The sequence below is a fragment of the Excalfactoria chinensis genome, chromosome 14, assembly GCF_039878825.1.
Source record: "Excalfactoria chinensis isolate bCotChi1 chromosome 14, bCotChi1.hap2, whole genome shotgun sequence".
In the NCBI taxonomy this organism is placed as follows: Eukaryota; Metazoa; Chordata; class Aves; order Galliformes; family Phasianidae; genus Excalfactoria; species Excalfactoria chinensis.
Window position 1 is genome coordinate 6,153,620 of NC_092838.1, and position 27,295 is coordinate 6,180,914.

At 39.4% G+C, this 27,295-nt stretch overlaps 1 protein-coding gene across 1 annotated transcript; it reads right to left on the reverse strand.

The window, feature by feature from the left end:
- Positions 1 to 778: 778 nt before the first annotated feature.
- Positions 779 to 27,295, reverse strand: CIITA (class II major histocompatibility complex transactivator). Its single transcript, XM_072349372.1, is given in 21 exon segments — positions 779 to 2,956; positions 4,419 to 4,511; positions 5,174 to 5,257; positions 5,879 to 5,962; positions 6,715 to 6,798; positions 7,771 to 7,863; positions 8,914 to 8,994; positions 10,328 to 10,399; positions 10,499 to 10,672; positions 10,774 to 12,490; positions 12,908 to 12,973; positions 14,054 to 14,110; positions 14,242 to 14,382; positions 15,357 to 15,503; positions 16,292 to 16,351; positions 16,979 to 17,062; positions 18,421 to 18,480; positions 18,916 to 19,044; positions 19,801 to 19,941; positions 27,132 to 27,250; positions 27,252 to 27,295. Coding segments are annotated over 20 exon segments (3,510 nt in total). The 3' UTR covers positions 779 to 2,956; positions 4,419 to 4,438.

Here is a 27,295-nt window from a genome sequence, read left to right on the forward strand (position 1 = left end):
CTACATGACTCACAGATCAAGGAATACAATTTCCACCAAGTAACTCACCTTGGAGATTCTGAACTGAAGATCAAGATTTCCCATTTCTCAAAACAGCTCAACTTTAGATATTTTAATAATGGGGAAAGTGCTCAGATTAAAGTAGATCTGATCACCATCATAAAACAAGCCTTAGAATTTTAGCAAGGTTTCAGATCTAACGAAAAGAATTTGGGCACAAAGAGACAAGATAAGCATTCTTCTCATCCTAACAGGATATTTTGGAATGCAGATTTGAACAGAGTATCTTTTTTAGGGTAGCCAGTGAATTCAGTCCTCTGCACACAAGGCACTCAACTGATGAAAGCCTTTTCCACAAGCCCCGTTACACAAGAGCATCCAGAGTTTGATTAATTTAAAAACTTGTAACTGCAGGAAGCCCCAGATGGGCTGGAACTTGATGATCCCTGGGGATCCAACCCAAGCCATTCCATGAATCTGTGATTTTTTTTCTGTTATTAGCAGGCAGGTTCAGACAGCACTTTTATACCTTCTACCTGTGGATGCACAGCCCACCAGTTGGCTTCACAAGATCCATGGCCTGTTCAGAAAGCATTATTTCTCCATTTCCAAACCACTGGACTGGTAAGTGCTAGCAGGACTGTGCTGTCTGCCTCACACGCTGCTTGCCATTACCATGGAATAGGAGAACCTTCAGCTTGTCATCATGTTCAGCAGTGGTTTCCCAGTGTTTCAGAGAGAAAATGGAAATGATTTTCAGTGAGTACTGCAAGCTACTACAAAAAGGAATACTCACTTTTATTAATACTTGTAAAAAGATGTATAAAATGACCAAAACAATGCATCACAATTTACAGTCTACATTATAAGCATATATCTCCCACTAAGAGAACAGTAGAATACCCAACGCTGCTTTAGCAGTGCAGAGTGCTGTAACATTCAGCTGCCTCAATAACAGCATATTCTCAGATTCAGTCACAGTGAAGCCTGGCTGCAGAATATATCCCTAAAGGGGCATTTGTCATCCAAAGCGTGGTTCGAGGAAGCCAAGTGGAGGGTTCACTGTAGCTCTGTGTGAGTGGAGTGTTGTAGGCTGATGGGAATGTCACACTGCATTTAGCTCAAGCTACTTCCCATTCAAGCAGCTTGAAGAGAGGAACGTAAATAAATTTTTTCCACACCTCTGGCTGGAATTTGAAGGAAAATATATGAAGGAAAATATAATTTTCTAGTTAGAATCGCATTCTCCATAGTGTTTTTCACCTTGCTCTCCTGTATTATTACCTCCTTAGGTCTGGATCCTGAGTTTTTTTAACAGAAACAAATTAGAAGACCTTCCTTCCTTCTTTCTTTAAATTGTCAGGATTCTGCAGGTGCAGAAATGTTAATGGAAACATAGAATTTGCTGTGAAGAACAAAGATTGAGGTTTTGAACTGTTTAAATTGGGGGTGTTTATAAACCAAGTAACAATATTTGGAAGGTGAGTTGAGAGATGCTCATTAGCAAATGTCCTTGGTCAGTGTTGTCAGTGCTTCCTAGCAAAAGAGACTTAAAGGAGGTTGCTGAGCTAACCCCAAGTTGGCAAAATGAGGTACGCATCCCTCCCCCTTCCCAATCTGTAGCATAATAAATGCTAACTTCTACCATCCAACTTTGCTTTCCTGTCTCCAACTTGCACCCAGACATGCAGGGAGCCAGTCCTGACAATTGCTTCTGTATAATTGTTATTTTTTTTCTGCGTTCAGAAGGCTGAAGTGCAAGAAAAGGAGACTGTTGTTTTGTTATTGCTTTTAGTAGGACCAGGATCTGGCTCAAATAACACTGAGGCCAGCAGAACAGATCCAGGTTAATTCTTTGAAATACGTGATTTCCTGTCATCGGCTAATTCTTCATAACTCTGCAGAAGCAGACCATGTCAACAACACAAAGTAGTGATTTCATTTTCAAGTATAAAATAGATGCTTGTGCATTTAGTCTCAGGCTTGCAGGTGACAATTAAATCTCAATTCAGGCTTCAGAAGTCCAACTTTTGTTTTCAGTTCCTCAGAATTTCATGCACAAATACTTCAGCTGACACTTTACAACCCAATCTCTTTTTGTAGTAGCTCACATTGAGTGAAATTCTTTCACTAAAGAACAGAAAAGACCTCACATTTGTGAAGTTTCCATTTGTGACAGAGTAAAAACATTTAAGCGATGTCACTCTGAAGGTTTTTGTGCACCGGGCTGGAGCTGTTTGTATATAATTGGATTTCTGTCACATCATCAAAAAAATCCCTGATAGTTTTTCAGTTTTGTCTCTTTTCTCCCTCCAACCTTTTGAAGGAATCTGTAACAAGACAGTTATTTGATAAAAAATACCTTTCTAAAGTCAGCATTGGTAATGAACACAAAGAAAAGAGCCACTTCTAGATTCCCAATTTCAGACTGTTTTCCAGACTGCTCATTTTTACACTTCTGACCCAGACACTTCCATTTAATCCAGATTTACAGGTGAAAACATAAACTTTGGTAGTCCAAAATCAAAACAAACTTAATCGTTCTTATCAATGGCACCACGAAACAAGTAATTTCCATCTCTCATGACTTCAGATACTGCAGGTGCAGCAGCTTGTAGCACACACTTCGATGAATCAGTGATAGAATTTCCTACTGCCAATAAACTGGTGACTCCTGTTCACTTTTAATAGTGAAATTATCCAGTTGTTCTTCTGTGAAATGTGTTACTTAACTGTTCATCAATTCAAAGGAGATGCAACTGAGTTTTTAAAAAGCACTTTAAATGACCTCTTAAGAATATGTGAACTCCACCATTCACCCACTTCAAGCATCACCCGGAAGGTTCAGTGCGACTTCTTTCATGTTGCCACTATCACAAAAAATGGCATTTAATTCCTGCTTCATAAAGCGGTAAGATAGAACACAGAATAGACCTTCCCCTCTTCTTTATGTTACCTGTGAAACAGTGGAAACAGGATATTAGATCCAAGCACGTCAGCTTAATCGCCATTAACACTGCCAAGACTGCAGATATGTGCTCTGAAGAAACACAACAGTGGTCAGTGGGTGCTGGATGTTTCCAGATGGGAGACAGAATCCAGACTTCCTTATGCTGCCAGTCAGTGCTAATGAAGATAAAGGCTTCCTCACATGCTCAGATACTGCACTAATGTGGTAACCTGTGCCACAAAAAATGCACTGCAGACACAAGAAAATGGTTGTGGAGAAAGATGTAAGGAGTTACAGAAAACTTTGCCCTGATGAGGCTGCCCAGCAGTGTTATGATCCTTAATGTCTTCTCTCCAAGTAGGTTTGATTTTTCAACATGACAAAGCGTTGGTATTTTGTTGTGCTGTTAGCTATTAATCATCACTACAGCTTTTCTGTTCTGCTGTATAAAGCTAGTCTGTGAAGCTGGCACAGCACCTGAATCTTCCAAAACTTGTAGCCTGATGTGAGCTATAAAAATGGCTAAATCTGCATGTGGTGATTAGCACACTGAGAGCAAGAGTCATACAAAACTCAGGAGCCAAAGGCAGCTGCAGGACTATTCAGAACAGCTGCTTAAGCAGCCTGGCAACCACTCTGCAGTGTGATGTTGGCCATTTGAAAGAAAGCTGGAGAGTCTCTGCTGTCTGACTTGACTCTGACTGCTTGGTCCTTGCAGAGATCATTTCACTGATTCATCCTGCATTGTATTTTTTTCACAGGAGCAGGAAGAAGCACATAGTGGAAAACAAAGAGTAGAAATCCTAAATGAAATCATAACTTCCCATAACTGCCTGCTGCATCTCCATCAGACTGGTGGTGTCAAGGCTGTAAAATCCTGGTAATCATCAGCAAGCTGTTCTTTGCTAAGGATGTAATTATTTCAAGGATCCTTGAGGCTGTGTAGGCAGAATCCATGAAGTGAAAGTGGAGTGGGCAAACTGCACAAAATGTTCTGACAAAGAGGAATGTAGGAATGAATGGTTTGCTCTCAGTACAGTACAGGCGCAGGTTCATACGAAGACAAAACAGCTGTGGTGTTTTTGTATTAAACAAAGAAGTGACTTCACTAAAAAACATCACAAAACAATCCCTAAAGTGTACAGAACTCATGAGAAGAACTCAGAGCTATTTAGTTTTGCAAAGCTGAAGACAGGAGGTTAGCAGGCCTGCTGCCAGGCACTAAACTGAACTGAACCAGGAGCCCCTGATGTTCATTATTACAGCCCTTGCAGTCTGCTAGTGCTGGCATTAGGGAAATGGGAGATCAAGATGGACAGGTGAAAGGTGATCTGTTGTAATAGTGATTTGTGCCAGCATCTCTTTATGTAGCCACATACACATAGATGCTGCCTGCTGCTAATGAGACCTATGAGAATCTGTCAGAAAACCAAATCTGTCTGTCTCAAGGAGCCAGGATTTACATTACCTTTATAGGATCATCTGAACCTACACACTGATCCTAGAGTCCAGCTGCTGAAGGTGTTCAAGAACTCCATATGGAATTGTAGGATTCCACATTCTGTAAGAGCAAGTTCAGAAAAAAGATTTTAGGACTTAATTCATTCCACAGTTTTTTAGGTTTTGTTTCTGTCTTATAATATATGTAAACATGCTGTTGTTAGAGATAATGGAGTTTTGCTTTGACTTGTCTTTTCTTTTTCCCCCCCTGAATCATTCTATAGCATTATTTAAGCCATGGAGCAAAGGAAAATACGTTTTCATTCCAAAGAAAGCAGTCCACTCTCCCAGACCACAGCTGACTCTGATTATAGGACACACCACAGTCCTATCTCCCTAATTGTTCTCTAGCTTCCTATCAAACTCCTTTGGAACATGCACTGGCAGCTTCAGTCCATTTAACCTGTAATGGTGGCTGTTCACTGTTTATCCTTCAAATACAAGTTCTGCAGCACAGATACCAGGGGCGCTGGGAGGGTAGAAGATAAACACTGGAGTGCCAACTGTACTTAAAGCAGAACAAGCTTGTTTGCCTGTGGCACTGGGGACTTAAAGCTGCTGAAACCAGTGATACATTTTTAGCATTTGTGTGACTGCTTTTGTATTTTGGCATTCCTCTTAGTGCCTCTTAGGAATCTGGCAAATACCAAAGACTGCATTAGCATGAGTTCTCACCTGATTTACAGACTTAAGACTCAGCAAACTACGTAGCAGGAGACTTACATTAAATTTTTTATATGGGGACATTTTCTTAGGCTGTCAGTCAGCTTTTGGGCTCCAACACCAGTTATTTTGTTATACTGAATGCTGAGGGGGAAAAAGAAACACAAAGGTCTTGTTAATTCAGATCCGATCATGTAGCAGTACCAGTGACATTTCATTCAAAAGCAAAAAGACTACAGGAGTGTATTTGTGGATGAAGGGAAAAAAGGAAAATAGATCCATGATTCAAAAAACAAACCAAAATCATTTATTACCAAGTATCTAAAAAACTAGGAAGTTACATCTCTTGTGGTGGCCTCAAGTGGTTCCACAGCATCTGTAGAGAACTGCTTGTTAAGCCCTGACTGTCTGTACTCCCACTGTGTGCTTTTCCCCTTCACAAGAGGCTGGGAGTGAAGCACAGCTGTTCTATAAGGACAGGCAGCAACAATTCAAGACTTCAGCATTTCCTAGAACCACACCAGCCCTCTCAAGAATTTCCTGCTGCACTCCAGATTTTCAGGCAAATCACACCAGGGATCATCTCTCAGTCTTTCCACAATTTTCTGTCTCAACAAATGTCAGTCTCTAAGCATAGCACAACCCCACGAAAGAGAGATTTTCCCCCTCAAATTCTGTCTCTTTTGCCCGTAGCTGGAAGATCTGAATTTTCAGTATCCACACAAGCCAGCTCTCCTGGGCCGTTTCAATAGATTCCATACTCACTCGAGCACTCTTAAGGAAGCCATTGCTGGAAGGACTTCTGCAAGGTTTTCTGCTCCGAAATCACAAATGCTATTATTGTATAAGCTGCAGACAATAAAATCAATATAGTCACAATTGAGTTATGGGCAGTGTAAACAGACTCTGTATTAGATCAAAGATTTCTAGATACGACTGGTACGCCCAACTTATCCTTATCTAATTGCAGTTAATCTTTAAAACACTTCCATGTTCTATATCAAGGCACACGGTCATAAATATCCTCCAGCTTTCATAGCTACAGCAAAAACAGATCTAGAATTTTTAATGAATAAGGAGAAACTCCTGACACATTGGAGGAAATTAAAAATCTGCATGAAAACAAGGATCAAAGCTGTGTCACACTGCATCCAGATTTCTGCATGAGCAAACTATTCCAGAATTGCAGAGCAGTTTCCTACATTCCTGTGTCACTTCATTCAGGCCTATGCCAGATATTTTAACCAATTGGGATGGACCATTAGTACTCTATCTGCAAACACACACTACCTCACTGCTGGCTCAGAAAGCTCTGCATAAGCTTGCAGTAGACCCTGATCATGTGTGTATATTTGTATAAGGCACTATTGATCACCAGGTATTGTGAATTGGCTTTAAAAACCAGCACAGTTCTTGTTGCATTCCTGAGATACGCTTCTGTATGTTTACACTGAGTCAAACATTCACCTTCTCCCTACAAACTTTGTGTAAGAATGAAATCAAAAGGCTGTCTATTGCAAATTTATTCTCTTTACAGTAATTTCTGACAGATAGAGTGAGGAATGTTGTATAAAACAGCCCAACAGGACACAACCACTTACCTTAGTGTTGTTAATGAAGACAAGGAGGGCAGAGCTGTAGCTAGTTTCTCCGCGCCCACATCTGTTATCTTATTCTGTGACAAGCTACAGTAAATGAAATTGCTTTGTTAGCTGTACACATTTATTCTAATTGATTACAATGTGTAATAAACTGACTTTAGATGTCCTGAAAAACAAATGCGATGCTACAATGCAATATGATAAAACCTCAAGTTACTGTTAACCCGAGAGCTTTGCTAGAAACTAAGACTGAATTTCAAGAATCTTTTCTTATAAACAAGATTATCCTCTGGGTCAAATTTGGCCAGTTTCTGAAAAACGTGGAGCAGTAACTTGTGTTTTCAATCAAAAAAAAAGCAAAAAAAAACCCAAAAACAAAAAAACTCACAAATATACACTGGGAAGCCTAATGGCCTCACAAGGCTGTGAAATTGGACAGTTTCAAGAGCAGAGAGATGAAAAGGAGGAAAAGATAACAGCAAACTGCATTTTCACACTGCAAAATTCAGTCCTCTGAAGAATCAGCAGAGGAGAGTCTTGATTGTACGAAGTGGTGATTGGGGCTGGCAACTTGTTTCTCTCCCACTCCCTCATTAGAGTCAGAAGCAGCAAGGTGAACTCCCCTTGAATCTCAACTTCACTTCCTTTATTTCCTCCTGCCCTTCAATGTTTGTGGCCCTCAGCATATGTCTGCCTTGGCCTGGCCCTCATTCTTCCCTGCATTGCTTTAATTTTTAGAGGCAGCTCTGGCAGAAACATTTCAATAATTCATATGTACCCTATCTTCTATTTTCTAATGCAGTTTTCACAAATTACATCTGTTTGGACCAAATGCAGGGAAAAAGACAAATTATAAACCTTGGGAGGAAATAAGGAAATGCAATAGGATTAAACTATTTACTTAATGAATATGCAGATTAAATATGTCCATAGTTTAATTGCTCTATTGTGCCCATGGGTTAGTCTTGCCTGTAATTGTTAACACACAGTCTCTTTAGGCCCTCAGTTTAGTCTACTTCTGTTTAAAAGTTCCAAATTGTTAACCCCGAAACTTACTTTAATGTTTCCAGTGACGTCAGTGTTGGAAAAACTTCAGACAGGCTCTTTGCTCCTTCATCTCCTATACCATTTTCACTCAGAGCATCAAGGCTGGATGACGACAAAAAGAGAGAATTAGCTTTCCTTTGAATACAAATATTTATGGTTTATTCACCTTAGAGAACATTCTGTATGTCTTGAGAACCTGCTTCTCAGCAGTGGCCTCAATCAGCAAGAACCATCGCACAGCTTCTCTAATAAGCTGCTTTCTGCTATTCAAATTTACAGCCTAGTCAAATGGCTTGACCCATTTCCTTTGATATGCAAATGGTAGCACTTAGTGCCTTACTTCCACCATATGCTGAGGATTATTAAAATGGTTATGAAATAGCTGTGCTCCAGCAACATTGGAATAAGATTTCCTGTGCACATAGAAACACAAAACTGATAAAATGCAGCAGAAGCCACAAAACCCATCCTAAACAGCAACTCTGCCAGGTAGGGAGCATTAGAAGTTTTTCCTCATTCAGGTATCCAGGTGGAAGAATTTTAGGTAATTAGTATTTTAGGTATTGGATCCCCTTCCGATCTGACAGACAACACTAGGATACATTGGGCTTGTTTCAATTTCAGACCCTTTTGCTTTCCTATAATATCATAAAAAGATACAATACAGAGAAATGGCTTATAGGCTGAACCATTGACTAAAGGCACTCTCAAAACCCAGTACTCATTGTTTCTAGTGTAAAACAGCTTAAAATTCAGACATAACTTGTTTCCCCTGGTAAAGAAAAGTACAAAGACAGCACCAAGATTCATGGGCAGAATGAAAGCAGGTACTATCTGAGTACCTTTTTAGTGTCTTTTACAGAACCTGTAAGGAGAAATAAAAAACACATGGGCAAGCAGCAGGGCGCTGTAAGTAACCTCATCACTGGGTAATACCCAGGGAAGTGATAGTAGGGCTATTGAATGAGCCACTACTGAGTGCCCTACTTCACATTTTGTAGTTATATTCACTGAGTGTTTTTGTTGTTCAGTTTGTTCATCAAAGTAGGTAGTCCTGTCACAAATAAAGTGTTTCTTGAATAAACAACCTCCCTCCTCATCATGGGCTGCTGAGGTGTAGTATTAGCAAGGTTAATCCTTAGCTTTACTCACTCTAAATGCTGCAGTGATGGAAATGCTGCAAGAATTTCCACAAGTTTAAGGAATCCCTGAAGGCCACACGCAGGACCCAGTCTGGAGGAAAACAAACAGATGTAGACATGCAGCAGTTGATTCACGGTCAGAAAGAAAACAGAGGGAGTTACAAATTTGTTAAGTAAGCTCTTCCCCTACAGCCCCGGATGCCAGACAGTTCACCTTCCTCAGAAGCAACCATTCCCTACAGTCTGCAGGGAGCACTTCTGCTCCAAAGCCTCTGGATGAGAACCAACAAAGTCAAAGTCAGACAGAGCAGAGCTGTTTGCACAGAGGTATTTTGATTAGAAGAAGTATCCGCATTTAGCATATTTTATACTCTTTGCAAGACTACTCTCAATTGGCTTAGATTCATATATTTCTGTTCTTTTTCTGTTTCTTCAGATTTCCCATTTTCATTATTGCAGTCTTGATAACAGAGACGTAAAAATATTCTCATTTCTTTTCCAATTGTTGGCAATTCAAACTAACTTAAGATCATCATTCTGCTGCAGCTTAAGGCATAAATAGAACTATAGTATTCCAGCTCTAGGCATCTGCTCATCAAATTTGTCCCTCAGATGCTAATCTCATTTGGAATTCCTTTTGTATCAGAACAAGATCGGCCTAATTAAAAGGCATGGAATTTTAAGCAGAGTTTTAAAATTAAATGAGAGTAGGAAAGGAACTGAGAAAGAAGCATAAAATCAGAAGTGAGGCCAAGCATTATACTTCTGAACTAGGTCAGATATGCAGAGCAAGAAATAGATGAAGACCTGGTGAGAGTTCTCCACTGCACTGGTGTCAGTTCTTCCCAAACTCCCTAACATGGGATACTTTTAAGCAGTAGAAGGGAGAAATGTCTACATTTGTAAGCTGCTTTACAGTCTGGAAAACGTAAGGGCTAATAAACCTCATTTTTCAAGACAATGTTTCCAAGTGAATCTTCCCCCTTCCAGAAAAACTGTACTACGTACTTAATTTGGAAGGCATTCTCTGGCCTTTTCCTCTTACAGGTTAAACTTAGATGGGGCAGAAAATTCAGGTAGAACAGGCTGAATATTTCTGGTGAAAAATTCTTTCATGGACACTTAGATCACAATGTTGCATTTTGCATATTGACATGAGATCTGCATCTGATTATAAAGAGCTGAATTTTGGTAAAATCAAACAAAATTGTTAGAACCATGTTGATCCGAATCACTGCAGGATCCAGAAATTACTTTTTTTTTTTAGTTGGATGTAAATTACTAAAAGTAGTTAATACGAGCAAAATGTAAATAAATGGGTTTTACTTAATGCTTTACCATAATCTAAATACACACTGTAGACAGTCCCCACAACAGCCCTAAATGTAATCAGACAGCAGTCAACAGAGAAGCGTTTCACTTACGCAAATTCTAGTTTTCTCAGATTTTTTATGGCAGGAATTTCATAGCTGCTGCTACCAGAGGCATCTTGCACACTAAATAAATCACAGAATAAGAGCATGAGAAACATCTTAGTAACCGAGATAGTGCATTAAAAAGAATTTAAAGGGGATCCTGATCATAAACAAGCTTACCAGTTGATTATTATCTTCTGCACTTCTACAAGGTCAGAGAGGTCACTGATGTCTTTCATTGTCTTTGCCTTAAAGGGATCAAGAACAAATTTTTCTGTCGATGCTCTCAGCAGTTCATAGTCTTTTGTCTGTTCTAAATATTTCCATAGCCTGATTGTATCACTGAGGGAGGCTCTGCGAAGTGATAAAACAACAGGTATAACTGCTGCTTCATGAAAGGGTCATCTACACGCAGCTTTATGAATGATACTTGCTATCTACACAGAATGACCAACCTGAATGATGTCACATTCTTCAGGCCAACCAAGCCTTTTAGCCCATGTGTGTCAATACTGCTGTTTTGCAAATCCAAGGAAAATTCTTTTCTTGACCTTTCCAAAGTAGAGGACAGTACATGGACATCAGGTGGTGTAAGAACAACGCCCAGAAAGGATAAGTCTGTCTTGAGCCTTAAGGCCACGTGCTGCAGGAGATAATCGCTTTGTGTTTCATAAATACAGTGCAAAAGCCCAAGTAACCTCTCTGGACAGAGGTTGTTTATTTGCAACCTTTTAATATATTTCAGCAGCATTTTCTGCTTCTTGGTTGATTTTTTTACACCTTTGTTTAAAAGGGAGCAGAAGTAAGTGTCATCCTGGAGGAATAACAACCCAGCCAAAAACCGAGGCACTAAATGTAACCAGTTATAAGGTTTCTTCTTTTTGGATGGAAAAGACAGGTACTTTATTAGACTTTTGTCCTTGATGCCTTCTGCTAGTATAAGGTGAAGTGCACCCAGGAAATTCTGAATGACAAAATCAGAGAACATAGTCCCATATTCCTCTTCTCCTGTACCTGAATGTTTGGGGAATGCAAATGGCAGGAAAAATCCATTCTTCAGAGCAAACTCTTTAACTTTCTTAGAAGGAAGAAGATCACTTTTCATGGCACTTTGGTGCTTTTCTCCAAGACACCAGGCAATACAGGCGAGCAAAGCAAGATTCTCTTGACTGTGTGCAAGTGTAACATCTGTAACATCTGTCTGTGTAGGCATTATTTTTTGCTGAACGTATTTCAGGAAGAGTGTAGTAAGAGTTGAAGGAAGGCCTTGGTCTCCCATTTCAAGTATTGTCTCACAGAGAAAACAAACAAATCTACACATGACAGGGCTGTAACAATGACTGAAGAGGTACTCACACTCTTTGATTAAATCCAGTGCATTATTGCATGAGGATAATCCTTCAAAATATTTGGTTATGTACAGTTCTCTCTGCCAAGGGGAAAATCCTACTATTTCAATAGTCTTATCCACTTTGGACACATACTGGCACACCTTTTCTTTTGTTCTTGCTGTAAGTAATAAAGTACAGCCATTGAGTATCTTCTTTTGGGTGAGTCCTGAAAGCAGCTCCTTCACGCGGCACAAGTCTTTGATAGGCTGGCTGGCTGAGTAATGAGGAGAATTCTCATGGCCATGCAACCCTTCCAAACCATCAAAAACCAGAAGGACTTTAGTAGCATTTTGAAGTATGTACTCGAAGATCTCTTTGCTTCCCTCCTGAGGTTTTACAAAAAAATCAAGAAGTAGATCCTTCAAGCTGTACCACTTCTCAGGCAAGCTTATTTGTTTGCAGTCAAACCAAAAGACAAATTCAAACTGAGGAAACTCGCCATTGGACCAGTCCTGGCAGATCTTCTGAACAAGAATGCTTTTGCCCATTCCTGCTTTTCCCAGCACCACAATCACTTTAGTCTCTAACTCTTTACCTCCTGGGATTTGAAATATTTGGTCTCTTTCAAGGACTGCCTTTTCCTTCTCTTGCTGACTGTAAGTTACTGAATCCTTTTCTGCTGCTTTTACACTGTTCTTTCCAGGCTTGGTTTCAATTTGGCTTTGCCTAAGTGTACCATCAATATAAATGTGATCAAGAGACATTTCACGCTCCACAGACACAGATTTGCATACATCTCGGAAGTAATCCATAAGCGATGTACAGAAAGCTTCCACCGACCCTAGAGAAAAAACACACATGCAAACTGAAGAAACCAGTCCAAAAATGATAACACTGCTTCAGGGTGCTTTAAGCACATGACTGTAATATGGTCAAAATACATTAGTTCCCATAAAGCATGTAGGCCTGAATTTATCTAGCTCCAATTACTTCAGTTAAGACTGCAGTAATGGTATCTAAAGATATCTATGGAAGTGATAAAACAGATAAGGACTGATCGCTTGGGTAGGACGTATAGCTAGATGTCCAAAGCTGTACAGGTCTAAGATCTTAAAAGCAGGAACTGAGCTCAGGGCAGTTGGAACAACTTAACAAATTGTTGAGAATGACAGTCCCTAAAACATAGAAAGGTTCTATTCTGCTAAGAAGGAAAAACAGCAAATTGTGGAAGTTTGAAGTTCAAAGGATATAAACTCACTTGGTCTCCTTGAAGTTTCTTCAGAAAGAATTACTGGAACTTGGACTTCTTTGAACATTTCTAAGCCTGAAACACAACATTATACTTGAGAAAGATATTCAAATAGTTACTGATTCAGCTTTACTAATTTTAACAGGAAAATGAATCCAAATATTCAAGTTCATTGCAACATAAAACACGTACTGTCATGAAAATATTATCATTTATTTTACACGAGAAAGGGAAATAAAAGCTCACAGTATTACACAGTATTACACTTGAGCTGATGTGAACAAAGGCTGCACGACACTCAAAAAGATGACAGCAGTTCCAACAGTGTGAGCACATATCATAACAAGGTGACATCCACTGTTCTTTTTTGATGTGCAAAAATTCACATTCACACACATGAATCGTTTATACCATCAAAATTAACAGCAGTATACAACATTTACAAGTGTTTTCCCAAAACTAGGAGTATTTGCCTGTTAATTCCCACTTCAAAATTGTGCGTTTGTGGGCTGGGTCAGCCACCAGAGGGCAACAAAACACTGAACTGCGAGCAGCTGTAATCACCAGATTACGCAGAGATTGGAAAGAGAGGAAGTACTGAAAACAAATCTCCCTGCACTCTCAGTGTTGGAAGAAAAGTACAGAGAGAAGTCTGCTATCCCAGCTGGGACTGTTACAGCCTGAAAAAGACTCTGATCTATTTATAAATCCTTCTGTATACTATGCTTCTGTATTGTTTAGTTAAATGAGACATTGGTTTTACGGCTCCAATAGAAGCTGACTGCAGCATGGCTTCCAGCACAGGGCACTTAAGATGCTCAGGAAAAGACAGCAATGGCACAGCGTCCTGTTCTGATAGTACTCAAACACAAGGGGCTTGTGTAAGGGTTTTAATTAGGGTTTTTTCCTTTGTAGCAAGCTGAATTTTCTGTAATTGACCCTGTAGATCTACAAGCCCTTACCTGCCTCATACTCCGGACTACACTAAGCAGCCAGTCAACAATATAAAGCATGAAATGCCTCTGGTGTTGTTTTTTTCTCTTGAATGAAATCAACTTTAGTAAAACCAGCAAGGGTGAACTGGCTTTAAATACAAGGGAGTATTTCCTCCCCAATCCAAAGTACTGTATATATGCAAATTGATGTTATACTTACCATTTGAATTAACTTGAAAACCTGGGGATACCATTAATTCAGAGGAGGAAGTCAGTGCTGACAAGAAACAAATGAGAGTTTTCAGTGTATCACAGATATTAGTGAATGAAATGAGAGAGTTGATATTAACAGCAATGACTTTTCCAGTACTTTCTGACTATTTATGCAGATAAAAGTATAGTTCTTACCTGGATCTTTTATAGCATTAGATGTGCCATTTCCAAGAAAATAATTAATTTTCTGCTGAGCAGGATCCACAAAGTCTATGTTCTCTCTGTTGTCTTTCATGCTAATTGGCAAACACTCTGGAATCAAAGGTACTGAAGACCCTGAAACAGCAGTATCATTACTCTCCTGTTTTCAGTCTTATTGTTTCAGAAAGTTTCTAAAAACAACTAAACAGCCTTCTCAAAGATAATTATCTTTTCTCGTACTTTCTGGGAAAATACTTCCAGCAGAGACTTTATGAAACAGAACTGTATGACTTTATGTATTTTTACAGCTCATGAGATCACATGAGGGACACAGACCCCATCAGAATAAACTCTTAAAAGGTACGATAAGTGGGAAATACAGGGGATTACCCAGTGTTGAGTGACCGCTGTGTCTTGACAGTCAAAAGACAAAATCTATTACATTAAGGCAATGTACTCAGGGCAAAGTCCATAAACGTACAGACCACAGATCAAGAAGAGAGAAAATGTATCGATACTACAGATCAGAATGAATGTTTACCCTTTGCACAGAACTGCATAACACAGCTGTACAAGCAGCCAGTGACCATCCTCCCTCTGACCTTAAACCAGGGAATTTTTTGTTGATGGAGTGTTTGTAACTCAGTCATACATAGCTCTGAGTTTCTGTTGTGTGACAACTTCTTCCACTACTTCATGCTGTTTCACCTAGATTCATAAAGATACCCCCAGACTTCCAACTTACATAAAGCTTTTGGGTTCGTTCCCAGCATAGGTTTAACAGCAAGAGGTATCAGATTGTGAGTCTTTGTCATGAGCACTTGTCAGTGCAGCCTGCACACCTTCTGCTGTATAGAACATGATCAAACCAAGGTGGCTGCTCAGCCCATCACTTGGATAAGAATTCACTTTTTGTGAAAAAATTCTACACTAGATTTTGGTCTGCTATTGCAAAGACACAGATGACATGTATCACTTCAAATACAATCATCTAGAAGCCCTTTACTAACACCTGGATGAGAAAGAAATTGGAACTAAACAAATGTTAATTCTTGATGCAATAAAACAACCAAAGTAAGAGTGTACAGCTACAGCTGTATGGTACATACCAGGAATTACAAAACTTCCCAGTGCATTGATAGTAGGAACTGAAAAGGACATGTGCTGGTGAGTTAGTGAAGTGCAGTCAGATGAATGGCTGTTGAGAGACATCGTAAGTAAGCATCCATTCCCTGTTGGTACTGCAGGGGCATCCACTTAAAAGTAAAAATGAGATAAAAACCAAAAAGAGAAAGTTACTTCATTGCTAGAAGCTGGGGGGGCTATAGAAGAGGTATTAATAGATATCATAAAACCGATCAGTAGATATTATAAAAAACTGATTCTTATCAGTTGAGTTGTGAAAAAATAAATAAATTAATAACTTTCTAAAACTTACTCTGCAAAATCTAAAGAGTAAATGAAATTCTTTATTTTTCCTGGCCTGTTTTCTTTCTAGAAACATTCAGATGTGTTTAGATGCAAACACTCCTGTAGAACTGTAGAATATGGGCTGAGCCAAGAAGCAGTCTCTTCCCTGTTATTTTTACTAATATGTTTTGCTATATTTTTGTAAAGTGTCACACTTAGCCACAGTCTGGCATTTCCTGGTATTGATCCTCTTTTGTTCAGAGTCACATAATACTTCATAAATCAAAGGTGTACATGGAAAAAGTTACAAAGTTTGTCACTGCTCCAGTTCTCCATCGGTCTTCTTTATGCCCTCAGGTGGTTTTAGAAAAGTTCAACTGTGCCTCTCTAGACACAGACAAAGTCATTTTTCTATCATGAATTGGACTGCTGCATAGTAAGAAGCATGTGATTCTACAGCAGTTTCTACTTGACTAGAAGCACTGAAGCATAAAAATGCACCACCATGCTAATTGTAAAATCTATGTCAGCAGATCTTCTTTACAAGGCAGAGCTACATGTAACACAGGAAGGCACTATGGAACATGAGTCAATGTATGGTCAATAATCTTTTCCTATTCAGCCAGTATCTTACCAATTTTCTTGTATTTAGGTTCTGAAGCATCAGAGCAATTCTCTGCAGAGCCTAAAAAGGATGAAAGAAAGGGGACAGTAAATGACAGAAAGAGAAGTCAGTTTGTTGTTTTTAAGTTTCCACTGTAGAAACTTATTTTAACACTTTAAAGTAAAAGAGGATGCTAACAATTTCAATTCATCTACTTCAGAACGGCATGAGTCCAGTACATTAAACATGAATGTGAATAGTGTCATATTAGTTTACTTGATCCTGAAGTTTGAATTTGGCTATAGATTATTTTATTTTATTTTATTTTGCCAGAAATAGTGTAGCTTTGCTGTTTTTCTTACTGTTAAAGAGGAAATAGTTGAACTAATGCTTGCTAAGCTGTAGATACACTGCAAACAAGGTTGACACTCTCACATGGATAACAACAACAAAAAAGTTGGGGGGAGGGAGGGGAATATAACACGGTTAATGTCATGTTACAGGAAAACAAATTCTGCTAATTGTGAAGAATGTTCTGGGGGGAGTTTTCACTTAATGTCTATACAGGATAAGAAAAATCAGGGGAAGCACATCTGCTTGTGTCACTCAAGAGCTACATGAGAAATGCACTGAGGCTGCATATAAAACCAAAGCACTCTAATCCAGGTTTTGAATCCAAACTCTAGAACCTTTCAGGCTCTCAATGTTTTTACTTACTTCTTTTGTGACATTTCTGCATCTTTACGTCAGTGAATTTCTCAGTGTTTTCAAGAGCCATTTCATCCAAAATAAGGCTCCCTGCTAAAAAGATGAAATATTGCAAATCTCAACTGTTGTTCTCCTAGAAACGTTACAGGAGGAGATAAAAGTGAGAGAATGACGCAAGAAGACAGCAGCGATGAAACATGATCCAAATAAGAGATGAACGACAGAAATCATTCTGCAAAACACACCCAAAGCTATAGGATCTAGAAAGCCCTCAGAACTCCAGCCATAGATTCTGTCACTCTGTGTTAGTTTTCAGAGTGAAGACATTGATGTACTGTGAGAAATTCAGTGGCTACTTAAACACTACAAATTATGTGCAAATAATTAAACATCATAGCTGGATCTCAGCTAGATTAGAGCATTTGTGTGATCTCTGTACCAGTAAAGGTACTCAGTCATTAATCAGTCATTATATATATGAAAAAAATTAATTATTTTAGAGGAAAAGTAAAGTTTTCTAAACTGTTTATATATTTTTCATGTTACAAAACAGTGAAGCTATCTGTACCATTCTTCTACAGGAATACATAAATATTAATATTGGATCTCATTTCCTCCAAGATCAGCACCAATTTTGCCATTAGGTTCAACCTCTTCACTCTGAATTCTAAATACACCAGGGAGAAGTAAGAAACATTTTAAAGGTCACATGGGCATCTTGTAGCCAGAATTAATTGTCCTGGATATGGTGTGACCTTTAGCAAGCAATTTCAAATTACTTTCCCCAAGCATAAAAGAGGATGTGCAGATGTTGTGTGAATCTTTCCAAATCTACATATTTCTCAGTAGCCACACATTAATACAGATTCTCTAGAACAGTAAACTGCTGCATTTGTGCCACAATCAAAACTCAAGATGTCAAGCAAATATCTCCGATCAAGTACTGATATGAAGAAATCATTCACTGCGTATATTTTTACCATTCCTGTGTTGATCTGGGAGAAGTAAACGCTGACATGGTTTCTCAGGCAACTTAGTGCATCCTAGACAGAAATAAGGGTGCATGAACTGATTTTTTACACATGATAAGTCCTCCTGGTGTGTCAGGCTTACTGAATATATGCACATCATCTGTGTCAAATGCTGATAAGTCTGATGCTCCTTGTAGGCATATACTGCATGTCAAGCAATGCCTACCCTATTGCTATGGTGAGGTGATCAACAGTTTGACCACAGATACAACTGCTATCACAGAGAAAATCCTGCAAAAAACAAAATATCCCCAGAATTCGTCAGGACACAGTTCCTGGGTGAGAGAAAGCTGAAGGTGGAAAGGGATACCTGATGACAGAAACCCTGCTAGTGTTCTAATTGTGAGCATGAAGTACAGTGCAAGGTGTTATCCAGATCTCTGTTGTGATGAAAATTAAACTTGTCCACATAAATCTTACCAAAAGCATCTTCCACCTGCTTCTCATGCTGATCCTTGAGTACATATTCTGCTAATTCAGCTATAAAGAAGAAAAGAGACAGGAAAACAGTAATACCACACTATGTTTCACAGCAAAAATTGTTCACTACTTTTCACAGAGTTCTGCAATATAACTGAAATAACAGAGTTAAATTAAGATTTTCTTGTAAATTGTTGGTCAGGAAACAAAGAACATGAGAAAGGAGAAGTGGAGACAGGAAGCACTAAGCAGAAGAAGCCATTAATAGAGAGATTTTCCCCTGACAACCACAGGCTGCTGTTCATCTGTTTCCCCACAATGCATGGTTTTAGGTACCAAGGTTAGACTCATTGTGCATGAGGACCCTTGAATATATGCCACTGCTTTAGAGTGAAAATAGAATTTGTAAGAAAGATGGGTTGACCAAATGGGTAGAAAAGAATGATCATGTTAAGATATCAAGAGTTGGGGAAAAAAAAAGGAAAGCTTTCATACCTATTCTAGCATAAGCATCTCTGGCGCTGGAAGAGAGATATAATTCATCCTCATTTTCATCATTTTCCACCGTACACAGGAAATCCATATTATTGAATTGTTCATAGTTGCAGGTATCAATTTCAGGATCTAGAATGAAAAAGGAGTTAGCATTGGTTTAACAGATACCATAGCCAAGGACCTATCACTACACACCCTTGTAAAGAGTCTCTCCCCATCTTTCTTTTAAGCCTTCTTTAAGTATTGCAAGGCTCCAATCAGATCATCCTAGAGCCTTCTCTTTCACAGGCTAAACAACCCCAGCTCTCACCGCCTGCCTCCTTAGGAGAGGTGCTCTAGCCCTCTGAGCATCTTTCTGCCTTCCTCTGGACCTGCTCCAACTGCTCCAATGTCTTTCTTGTGTAGGGGGCCCCAGAGCTGAATCACCACTGCCAATGGGGTCTCACAGGGGTGGGGCAGAGGGGAAGAATTATCTCCCTCACCCTTCTGGCCACAGTTCTTCTGATGTAGCATGGAACAGGATTAACTTTCTGTGCTGCAAGCCCACATTGCCAGCTCAGGTCGAGTTTTTAATCAACCAGTTCCCCCAAGTTCTTCAGCTCAGAGAGGCTCTCCATCCACTCACTCTCTGGTTGGCACTGATGTTTGGGATTGCTCTGGACCAGGTTCAGCACCTTGCACTTGTCTTTAAATATGTGGTATTTTCTGGAAGCAGTCACTGTCTTATATACTTATACGGACAAAATTATCATACTGCAAAACAAAGTACCTTGTGAATTCAGTCCAGCCACCACAATGAACTTCCACTGAATGACCACTTAATCTTGAAGAGATGGCAATGACTTCTATCTAAATTATTCAAGTGCTTTTTAGTGCATTACTAACCTGCAAAAAATTCAACTTCATTTCCAGATGACTTAGGATCTGAGAATGTAAATAGATGCACTGGATCAATATCACAAAGCAGCAAATCAAGATAGCCATTTTCAGAGACAGATGCTGGATCCATGATTTGTCTCTTGTTGTCTGAAATCAGATCACAAAACAGTTAGCTATGACAGAGACAACTTCTGTTAATCAAAAGTAAAAGTCTAGCACTGTGGCTTTCTGTTGATCACAAGCCATTGAAATCTGACAGCCCTTGAACTGGTCTCATTGGTCTTATGGGTAAGTCTCATTGCAATCTGCACCTTGGTCTGTAATTTTAAGTCAGTCTTATGAGACTCACCCATTTTTCACTCCATTCAAGAGAGTGGGATACTGCAGTCTGACCACATGGCCCAGAACAACCTGGCAAGTACTAAATAAACTGCAACTTCTCTAACTTCATCAGAATATAAGTGGTGCAAGCACAGATCCAGCAGTTATTGAGGTAATGAGGAAACTACAGTGAAGAGGATGGAAGAAGTACCCCATTCTGTACAGCTATGACAATGTCTGTTCAGGGTCAGCAGCTTCTGGCTGGGATGTTACATCCCAGCTCATGAGACTTGCAGACATCACTAGGAGACATCCCCTCGGCACAGAAAAGAACTGCAAAAGATCGCACAGCTATTTTATATAGCTCTTCCCCAAACTTTATGGTTTACTGTGTATGATCACATTGGGAATTCATTTCTGGTAACAGGGCACTTGCTGGCACTGTAAAATTTATCACAGTAATTTTAAAATCCATTTTCTTTCCAGACTTAGCAATGATCTGCCTGCACTAGACAAATAAAAAAAAAGAATTTATACTACAGATACACTAAGAACTTGTGTGAGTACCTGCTCATGAGCTAAGAATTGCTAAGCATTTTAGAGTGCCATACAAAACCCAGAGAACTCTCTCTGTACACCTGTACTTCCTGCTGCTCTCCCACATTTCTGTATGGACTGGGATCTGCTTCGTTTCTACGTTTCTTTAGATCCCTTCTGTATGCTTCCAGTTAGTGCAGCAAGCGCCAGCATAAGCTCAAACATTCCACAGATAGTGGAATAACTGTACATGTTGGCTACTCATCATCTTTATCAATTTCCACAACAAATATTGGCTTCTCAGTGCTTACAGATCTCTGATATGATTGCTATCCATGTTGATGATCCGAGTCATTCAATCCTCCACAATGCTCAGATACTAATGTGAAATGGACAACCAGCACATTTTCCAGTCTGCATCCTGTTAAAATAGCTGGTCACACACTGCAACCATAGAAGTCTGGTATTGAGAATCATATTTTGAGGTGAAGGCAGCAAGCAGAACCAGTCACACTACCACAAGCTACTTTCTTATGAACTAATCCTCATTTCCTTCCCAGTCCTGTGCGGCGCTGTCCCTTTGTGCATCTTGGAAATGGATCTCTCTGCATTCTTCTGCAGAAGACACCCAAATCTAGAGCTAAATCTTAGGAGAGCAGGTGGACATGGCAACACCCCACGTGTAGGAGTGACCTACACTCAGGTACTTCTCCTTTTTCATACCGTGTGGCCTCATTACATTACCAACATTACAAAAAGTTGTGGTTATTGCCTGCCCTACTATAAATGGAAAGCAGAAGTTGACAAACCTTCATGAGAACCAAGAAGGAGGTTATAAACATATCACATTAATTTCACAAATTGTTGCTGCACGCTCTTTGTTGAATTAATATAAAATCTAAACAAGTTGGGCCTTGCAGAACATTGGTTTCCACGCTGTGAATAATACTGTTGAAACATTAATCCCCAAATTATATTGGATCAGAGGTAGAGACATAGAAGTGATGAGCAGAAGTGCTGCTGTTCCATGGCCCTTGAAAATGTACAACAGAACAACTGCCTTACAATTTAATTTTCATTTCAGTTTAGGAAGCAAAGGATAATAGTGCCCAGCTTATATTTAGCATTGGAAGTTTGGGTTTCTATTTCAAATCTATGAGAAGCTTATGTCTGAAAGCCTGTTTATCTTTTCCTGCTGTATCATGTGATTAAACAAAAGATAATACTTTCACCAAACAGCAGGCATCTTACCTATGCAGTAGTCTAAAATGTAAGAACTGAAACGATGCTGGAAAAAAATCTGCTGTATGTCCTACCTTACTCTCCTTTGCTTCCATCAGATGAGTTTAGAGCAGCTTGAAAAAGTACAGATGTCAGCCAGAAGGATTTTCTGCCTTTCTGTGAACTTCATCGTATAGTGACGAACAACAGATTAGAGAAACAAACCCCAAAACCTCACCAGCCTTGCCTGGTAGCTAAGTGTGGGCAGGCTGCTCACGTGCTGTCCTGCAGGTGTCAGAGTTGAGAAAATCTCAGAGAGCAGAATTTAACTCCTGAACCCAGCAGTGCCTCTGCTGTCACAGCTGTGCCCCTCTCTCCCATCTCAGCAGGGAGGTGATATGAAGCGACAGAGCAGACCCCTTGCCTATATTTTAGCAGACAAACTACCTTCATATTCAGAGACCTTCTCCATCAGAACCTCTACCCTCCTAAACCAGAACATTTTCTAGCCAGAGGATTCAGAAGAACAGAAACTAGCTAGTTTATTCCAATACTCCGCAGTTTCGCTTTCCGTATAAGCAGTATATATACAGAGTACAAGCATGTTCCCCTCAAAACCTGAAACTACACGTTTTCAAACAATTAACATGACTAAAAGTCCTCCAAAATTTCACCCCTCTACTTCAGACTTCATCCTAAGAATGCTTCAAGCAATACAAGTTCAGATATTGACACACAAGACAGTTACAGTTCTTCACAGCATGTAAGATTAGATGAATTTACCATGACAAAAGCATAGCAGTTGAGAACTGAGGAAAAACTGACCTTAGGTGGTGGTTCCCGTTCCTTCAGTCTGGATTCAGCACCAGATCAGAAGGAGAGCTGTTCTCACTGCTCGGTTCATAGAAATAAGGCGGAAATGAGCCAGGCAAGTCACAGCTGAAATGTTAGAGGCTTAGGGGAATTCCTAAGAGGAAAACTAAGAGGAAGCTTCCCTCCAGCAGCCCTGTACAGTAAGCACTGGTACCTGTCACTCACCACAGCTACGAAGCTTCACTTGCTGCTTAGTAGGAACGGAACCATTTATCCACTTGGAAACTGAAACTGGTTGAGAGTTGGCGGAACAAGATTTGATGTTCCCCAGAATTCTCAATATTTTTCCCATTTCAAATCTGTCCCAAAGTCACGCTGTTTAACAGTCCCTTGGAAAGAATAAAGCAGGCAGCATGCAAACACTCTTACCTTGGAGCTCCATTTGCTCAAACAGAAGTGAAAGTAACCTTCACATGGTTACAAACTGCCAAAACAAAGCCAATTTGGTACCTTCTGCAAGTGGCTTTTGCCCTTGGTCCAGACTGACAAGTATGGTGCTCTATGCAACATAAAACTTGTCTAGCTTACATGACATTCAGAGTTTTCTGGTACCACCATTTGGCAGACAGCGACTATTCATCTAATGAATCTCAGACTGAGTCACACCTTGCTGGTGCCTATCTGGCATAAGACAAAGATGAAAATTTACTTAACTAATGAGTGTTCCTACCATAATGCCTATAATTGCTCCTGTTTGGCAATGCAACCCTGTTTTCCTATTTTTCAATTCTTTTTTTTTTTTTTTTTTTAAATTATTATGCAAAGACCTACACAAGTTAGAAATTGCTTAAAAGAGTGAACTTATCCTCAAATGAGCAAATGCTTCTTGTAAGTGATAGCTTATAGCAAAGTTCCAGGGTTTGAAGGGGAAAGGAAAGCAGTGAGATTTGATCAAGTCAGTGGTATCCAGGACTTGCATGTTTTTGGTCAGCCACTTGGTAATAGTTAGCTTCCTCACAAGGCAACAGCAGGTCCTATGAGCAAAGCGGCTGCTGACCTGTGTAAGCCTTTTTCCTTTAGCTCCACTTCCACCAGGTTCTGTGGGAATACGTTAACCTAGAAGAGATAAAGAAGAGATAACCTAGAAGAGATAAAGCTCTTTCTTTCCTGGGAACAGCTGATTATAATACAATCATTGCAAGGAAAACCCCTAGAAACTATCAGGAGGGTTATTGTTAATCTTGTAATATGCAGCACAACCTCACAAATCACAAGCTCCTTTATCAGTCCCATAGGCAAGCTTCATCATTCCTGAGGCTGTAATCCCTTGGTATAATCAATATACTTCAAGAATGAAAGTTTGGAGAACAAAGGAGTTTAGTTGTTTACTGTAATTCCAATTAATGTAGCTACAGTAAAAAAAGTTGCCACTTTGTGCACAACAGCCATAGCTGCTTAGGAACAGCAGGAAAGAATTGCTGGAGCAAATCAGAGTACTGGTTCATCTAATGGACTAATCTCTAATGATGGTCTCAGACACAGAGTATAAAGAGGATAGGAGTCAGCTGAGAAGTGCCTAAACTCTTTAGATGAGCACCTGCTTTTGTGCTTCAGTTTTTGCTGATTCAAAATGAAGATAAGCTGCCCTAAAGCAAAAGGAACAAGCAGAATGTACCAGCACTGGAAGCACAGCAAAACTGATGTAAATGATGCACTTTGCAAGTGGAGGAAATCTGAAGCTTTCTCAACCAGATATTATAAAGATTCATCAAGACCTGCTGGTATCAGTCTGTTCCTGACTTGTGCTGTCTTTGCCAAGTGAAAGTCATTGAACATAGATCTGAAAATGAACAGATTGGAAAAAGAAACTTAGAAAAAAAAAAAAATTGCTTCAAAGTTTAGTTGAATAGTTTGAGTCATTTCCTGGTAAACATATTTTTGAAGCTACTTCTTCAAGCTTTGCTTCTAATTACAAAATCTAGAAAACAGTGATAATGGTTGAACACGTGATGGATGAAGACTAATGCCTATTCTGGTATACTTTGGTTTCCCTCTGTCATGTCTTCAATTAATCCAAGCTTTGTGACACAAATACAGAGTCAGGCATGACAGGATTATGATCTTTGAATGAAGATTTTAGGCATGAGCATTACAAAAATGAGAAGCAGTGGAAGTGTTTACAAGCATTTCAGGGATTTAATTAAAAGCAGACTATATATTGTCCCAGCTTATGTCACCCTAGGCTACTTGCTGTGATTTTCTACATTTAAATATGACTCCTCTGTATTAATTTGAATGGAAAAGGAGCACTAAGATCTTCCAGTTCAGTATTTTCCCACTAATGAATTATCTTATTTCTTCTCAGAAATGCCCTGAAAAGTGTTGCCCAGTACCATATTATAGGAGAGGAAAATCTTCACACACAGCCCTGTGCTGCAGCCCAGAGTTCTCCCATCAGTTTACAGGACTGTCTGCATATTCTACTAATTATTCTTTGATTATCTTTTTAGAATTGTTTTCTAAAAGTCATTCTGAGGGATATAACTAAGCTGAAGTTATCTTTTACACAGGATGGACCACGTTGGGATTATCCCAACACTATTTCTGTTCTCCATTATACACAACATTAATCTTCTGATGGGCAAGACTTAAAAGTTAAGTAAGTTTACAACCTCACAATTATAAGGACTTCAGATTTTTATCTCCCCATCTGCCAACTAAGAACCTCACAATTCTTGAATCCAGCTTCTTAAGTCATTAAGTTCCTCCTCCCCTTAAACATGCAGCAGTCTGTTACAGATATTGTAAATTTTGTGCTTATAGGCAGCTGGAATTTGCAATAGAGAATGTTCTTCCTATACACGCTTGGAAAAGATGAGTGATATCCTGACCATGAGCTGTCAGGATGGGTCATGAACAAATCCTGCTCAGGTTGAGATGTTATCAATGGTTGAGATGTTAGTAGACAAAAACTGACCTTACTGTGGTCCTTGACCTACTTTGCATTTCTCATTCTGCAAAGATATCAAGGATTAAACTTTATTATGGACTGACTATGTAAATGACTATTGGAGAGCTACCCTAAATGGGTGGACCTGCTTTTAGCTGCTCTTGGGTTACATTCTGCTCTCTTCTCTTCCTTGGCTGCTCCCCACTGATGCACTTTGCACTATGTCAGAATGCAATAAACAAAAGTAAATCTTTAACAATACAAAAAAGAGAAAGCTGATTTACCAGATAAGTACTTGGTTCCTGTTGGCTAATTAACTGTCATGCTTTGAGGTTTATTGCCACAGAGGTTTAAACAATAGTGGGGACCCAAAGTGTTCAAATACAGATCCTATTTTTCCATAAATGTCAATGATATCTTCCTAGGTAGGTCCTCTCTGTCTTTTTGCATGGAGTAAGGCCTGGTGATACACCTTGGGTATCACATCTTCCTTCAGCATGAGGTTAAGCAATGCATGGTCATCAGAAGCCGTAGCATTCAAAATAATCATTCTTACTCTAGGTAGGATCTCCTTAAAAAGATTTATACTTGCATCTGAAGACACATAAAGGAGGTTTGAGCAAAATATGAACTTCAACTAAAATAAAAGATTCACTCAGTCAGCATCAAAAAGATGAAGTGAAAAAAAAAAAGTTGAGAGACTTTGGCCAGCAATAGCAGAGGTGTTTCCTCATTTGAGTTAGCCTTTAAACAACACTTCCAAGAACAAATAACTTCTTCACGAGAAGACAAAACAACACAATTATTCCAAGCATTAATAAAAGACAATTTTCCAAATCAGCAACGTGGTCACTTGAAAAAAAGAAACAACCAAAAATGTTTATCTCATTGAAGAGGATTACTATGCGGTATCTTTGTCTTCCAGTAGAGGTGGAGTGGGAGGCACATGAGTGGACATGCCAAGGTCACTGATAAATCAGAGCAGTACCAAAAGCTTCAACACAAAACACACCCTTGCATGAGGGATAGATTTAAAACATGCATTCCAATGCTGAATTTGAGATTAGGTTGTGAATGAATTCTTTCAGGAAAGCCAAACAAGACAGAACCAGGGTAGAAAGCCGAGGCTCTGGGCAAAACCTGGAACACCCTCTTCATTAAGCAAATATTATCCAGCAGTACAATTTCATCTTGTAGTGCAGGTGGGTAACCAGTTCAGACTGTAACTATATAATCTGCAATTTATTTTCCTCATAGGAAAGTAAACCCCTTAGATTTTTCAGGCACATTCATGTTTCAGTCAAAAAATGTGTAAAGAATATATTTAAAATATATTAATTATTACAGCTGCTGCCTACATTGACTTGAAACAGAAGAGAGAACATTTGCTGAAGTACGAGTAGGAATATGGACCTAGTAACTCAGAGTAACACAGAAAAAAATCTTCTGTCAACACAGAACTGTACTGAATCAGATGTCTACACTTGTACTTTACCATCTTGTGGAGCAGAAGAGCATGTGCTGAAGGTCTGCCCTCCAGAAGGCTGGGAACTGCTTACTCTCACAGCAAACATCAGTGAGAGTTCTGCAGCTTGGGGAAGAAAGGCAGTCCCAAGCTTTTTGGACATGGAGGTTTTCAGAAAGTTTTTTTGGCATCAT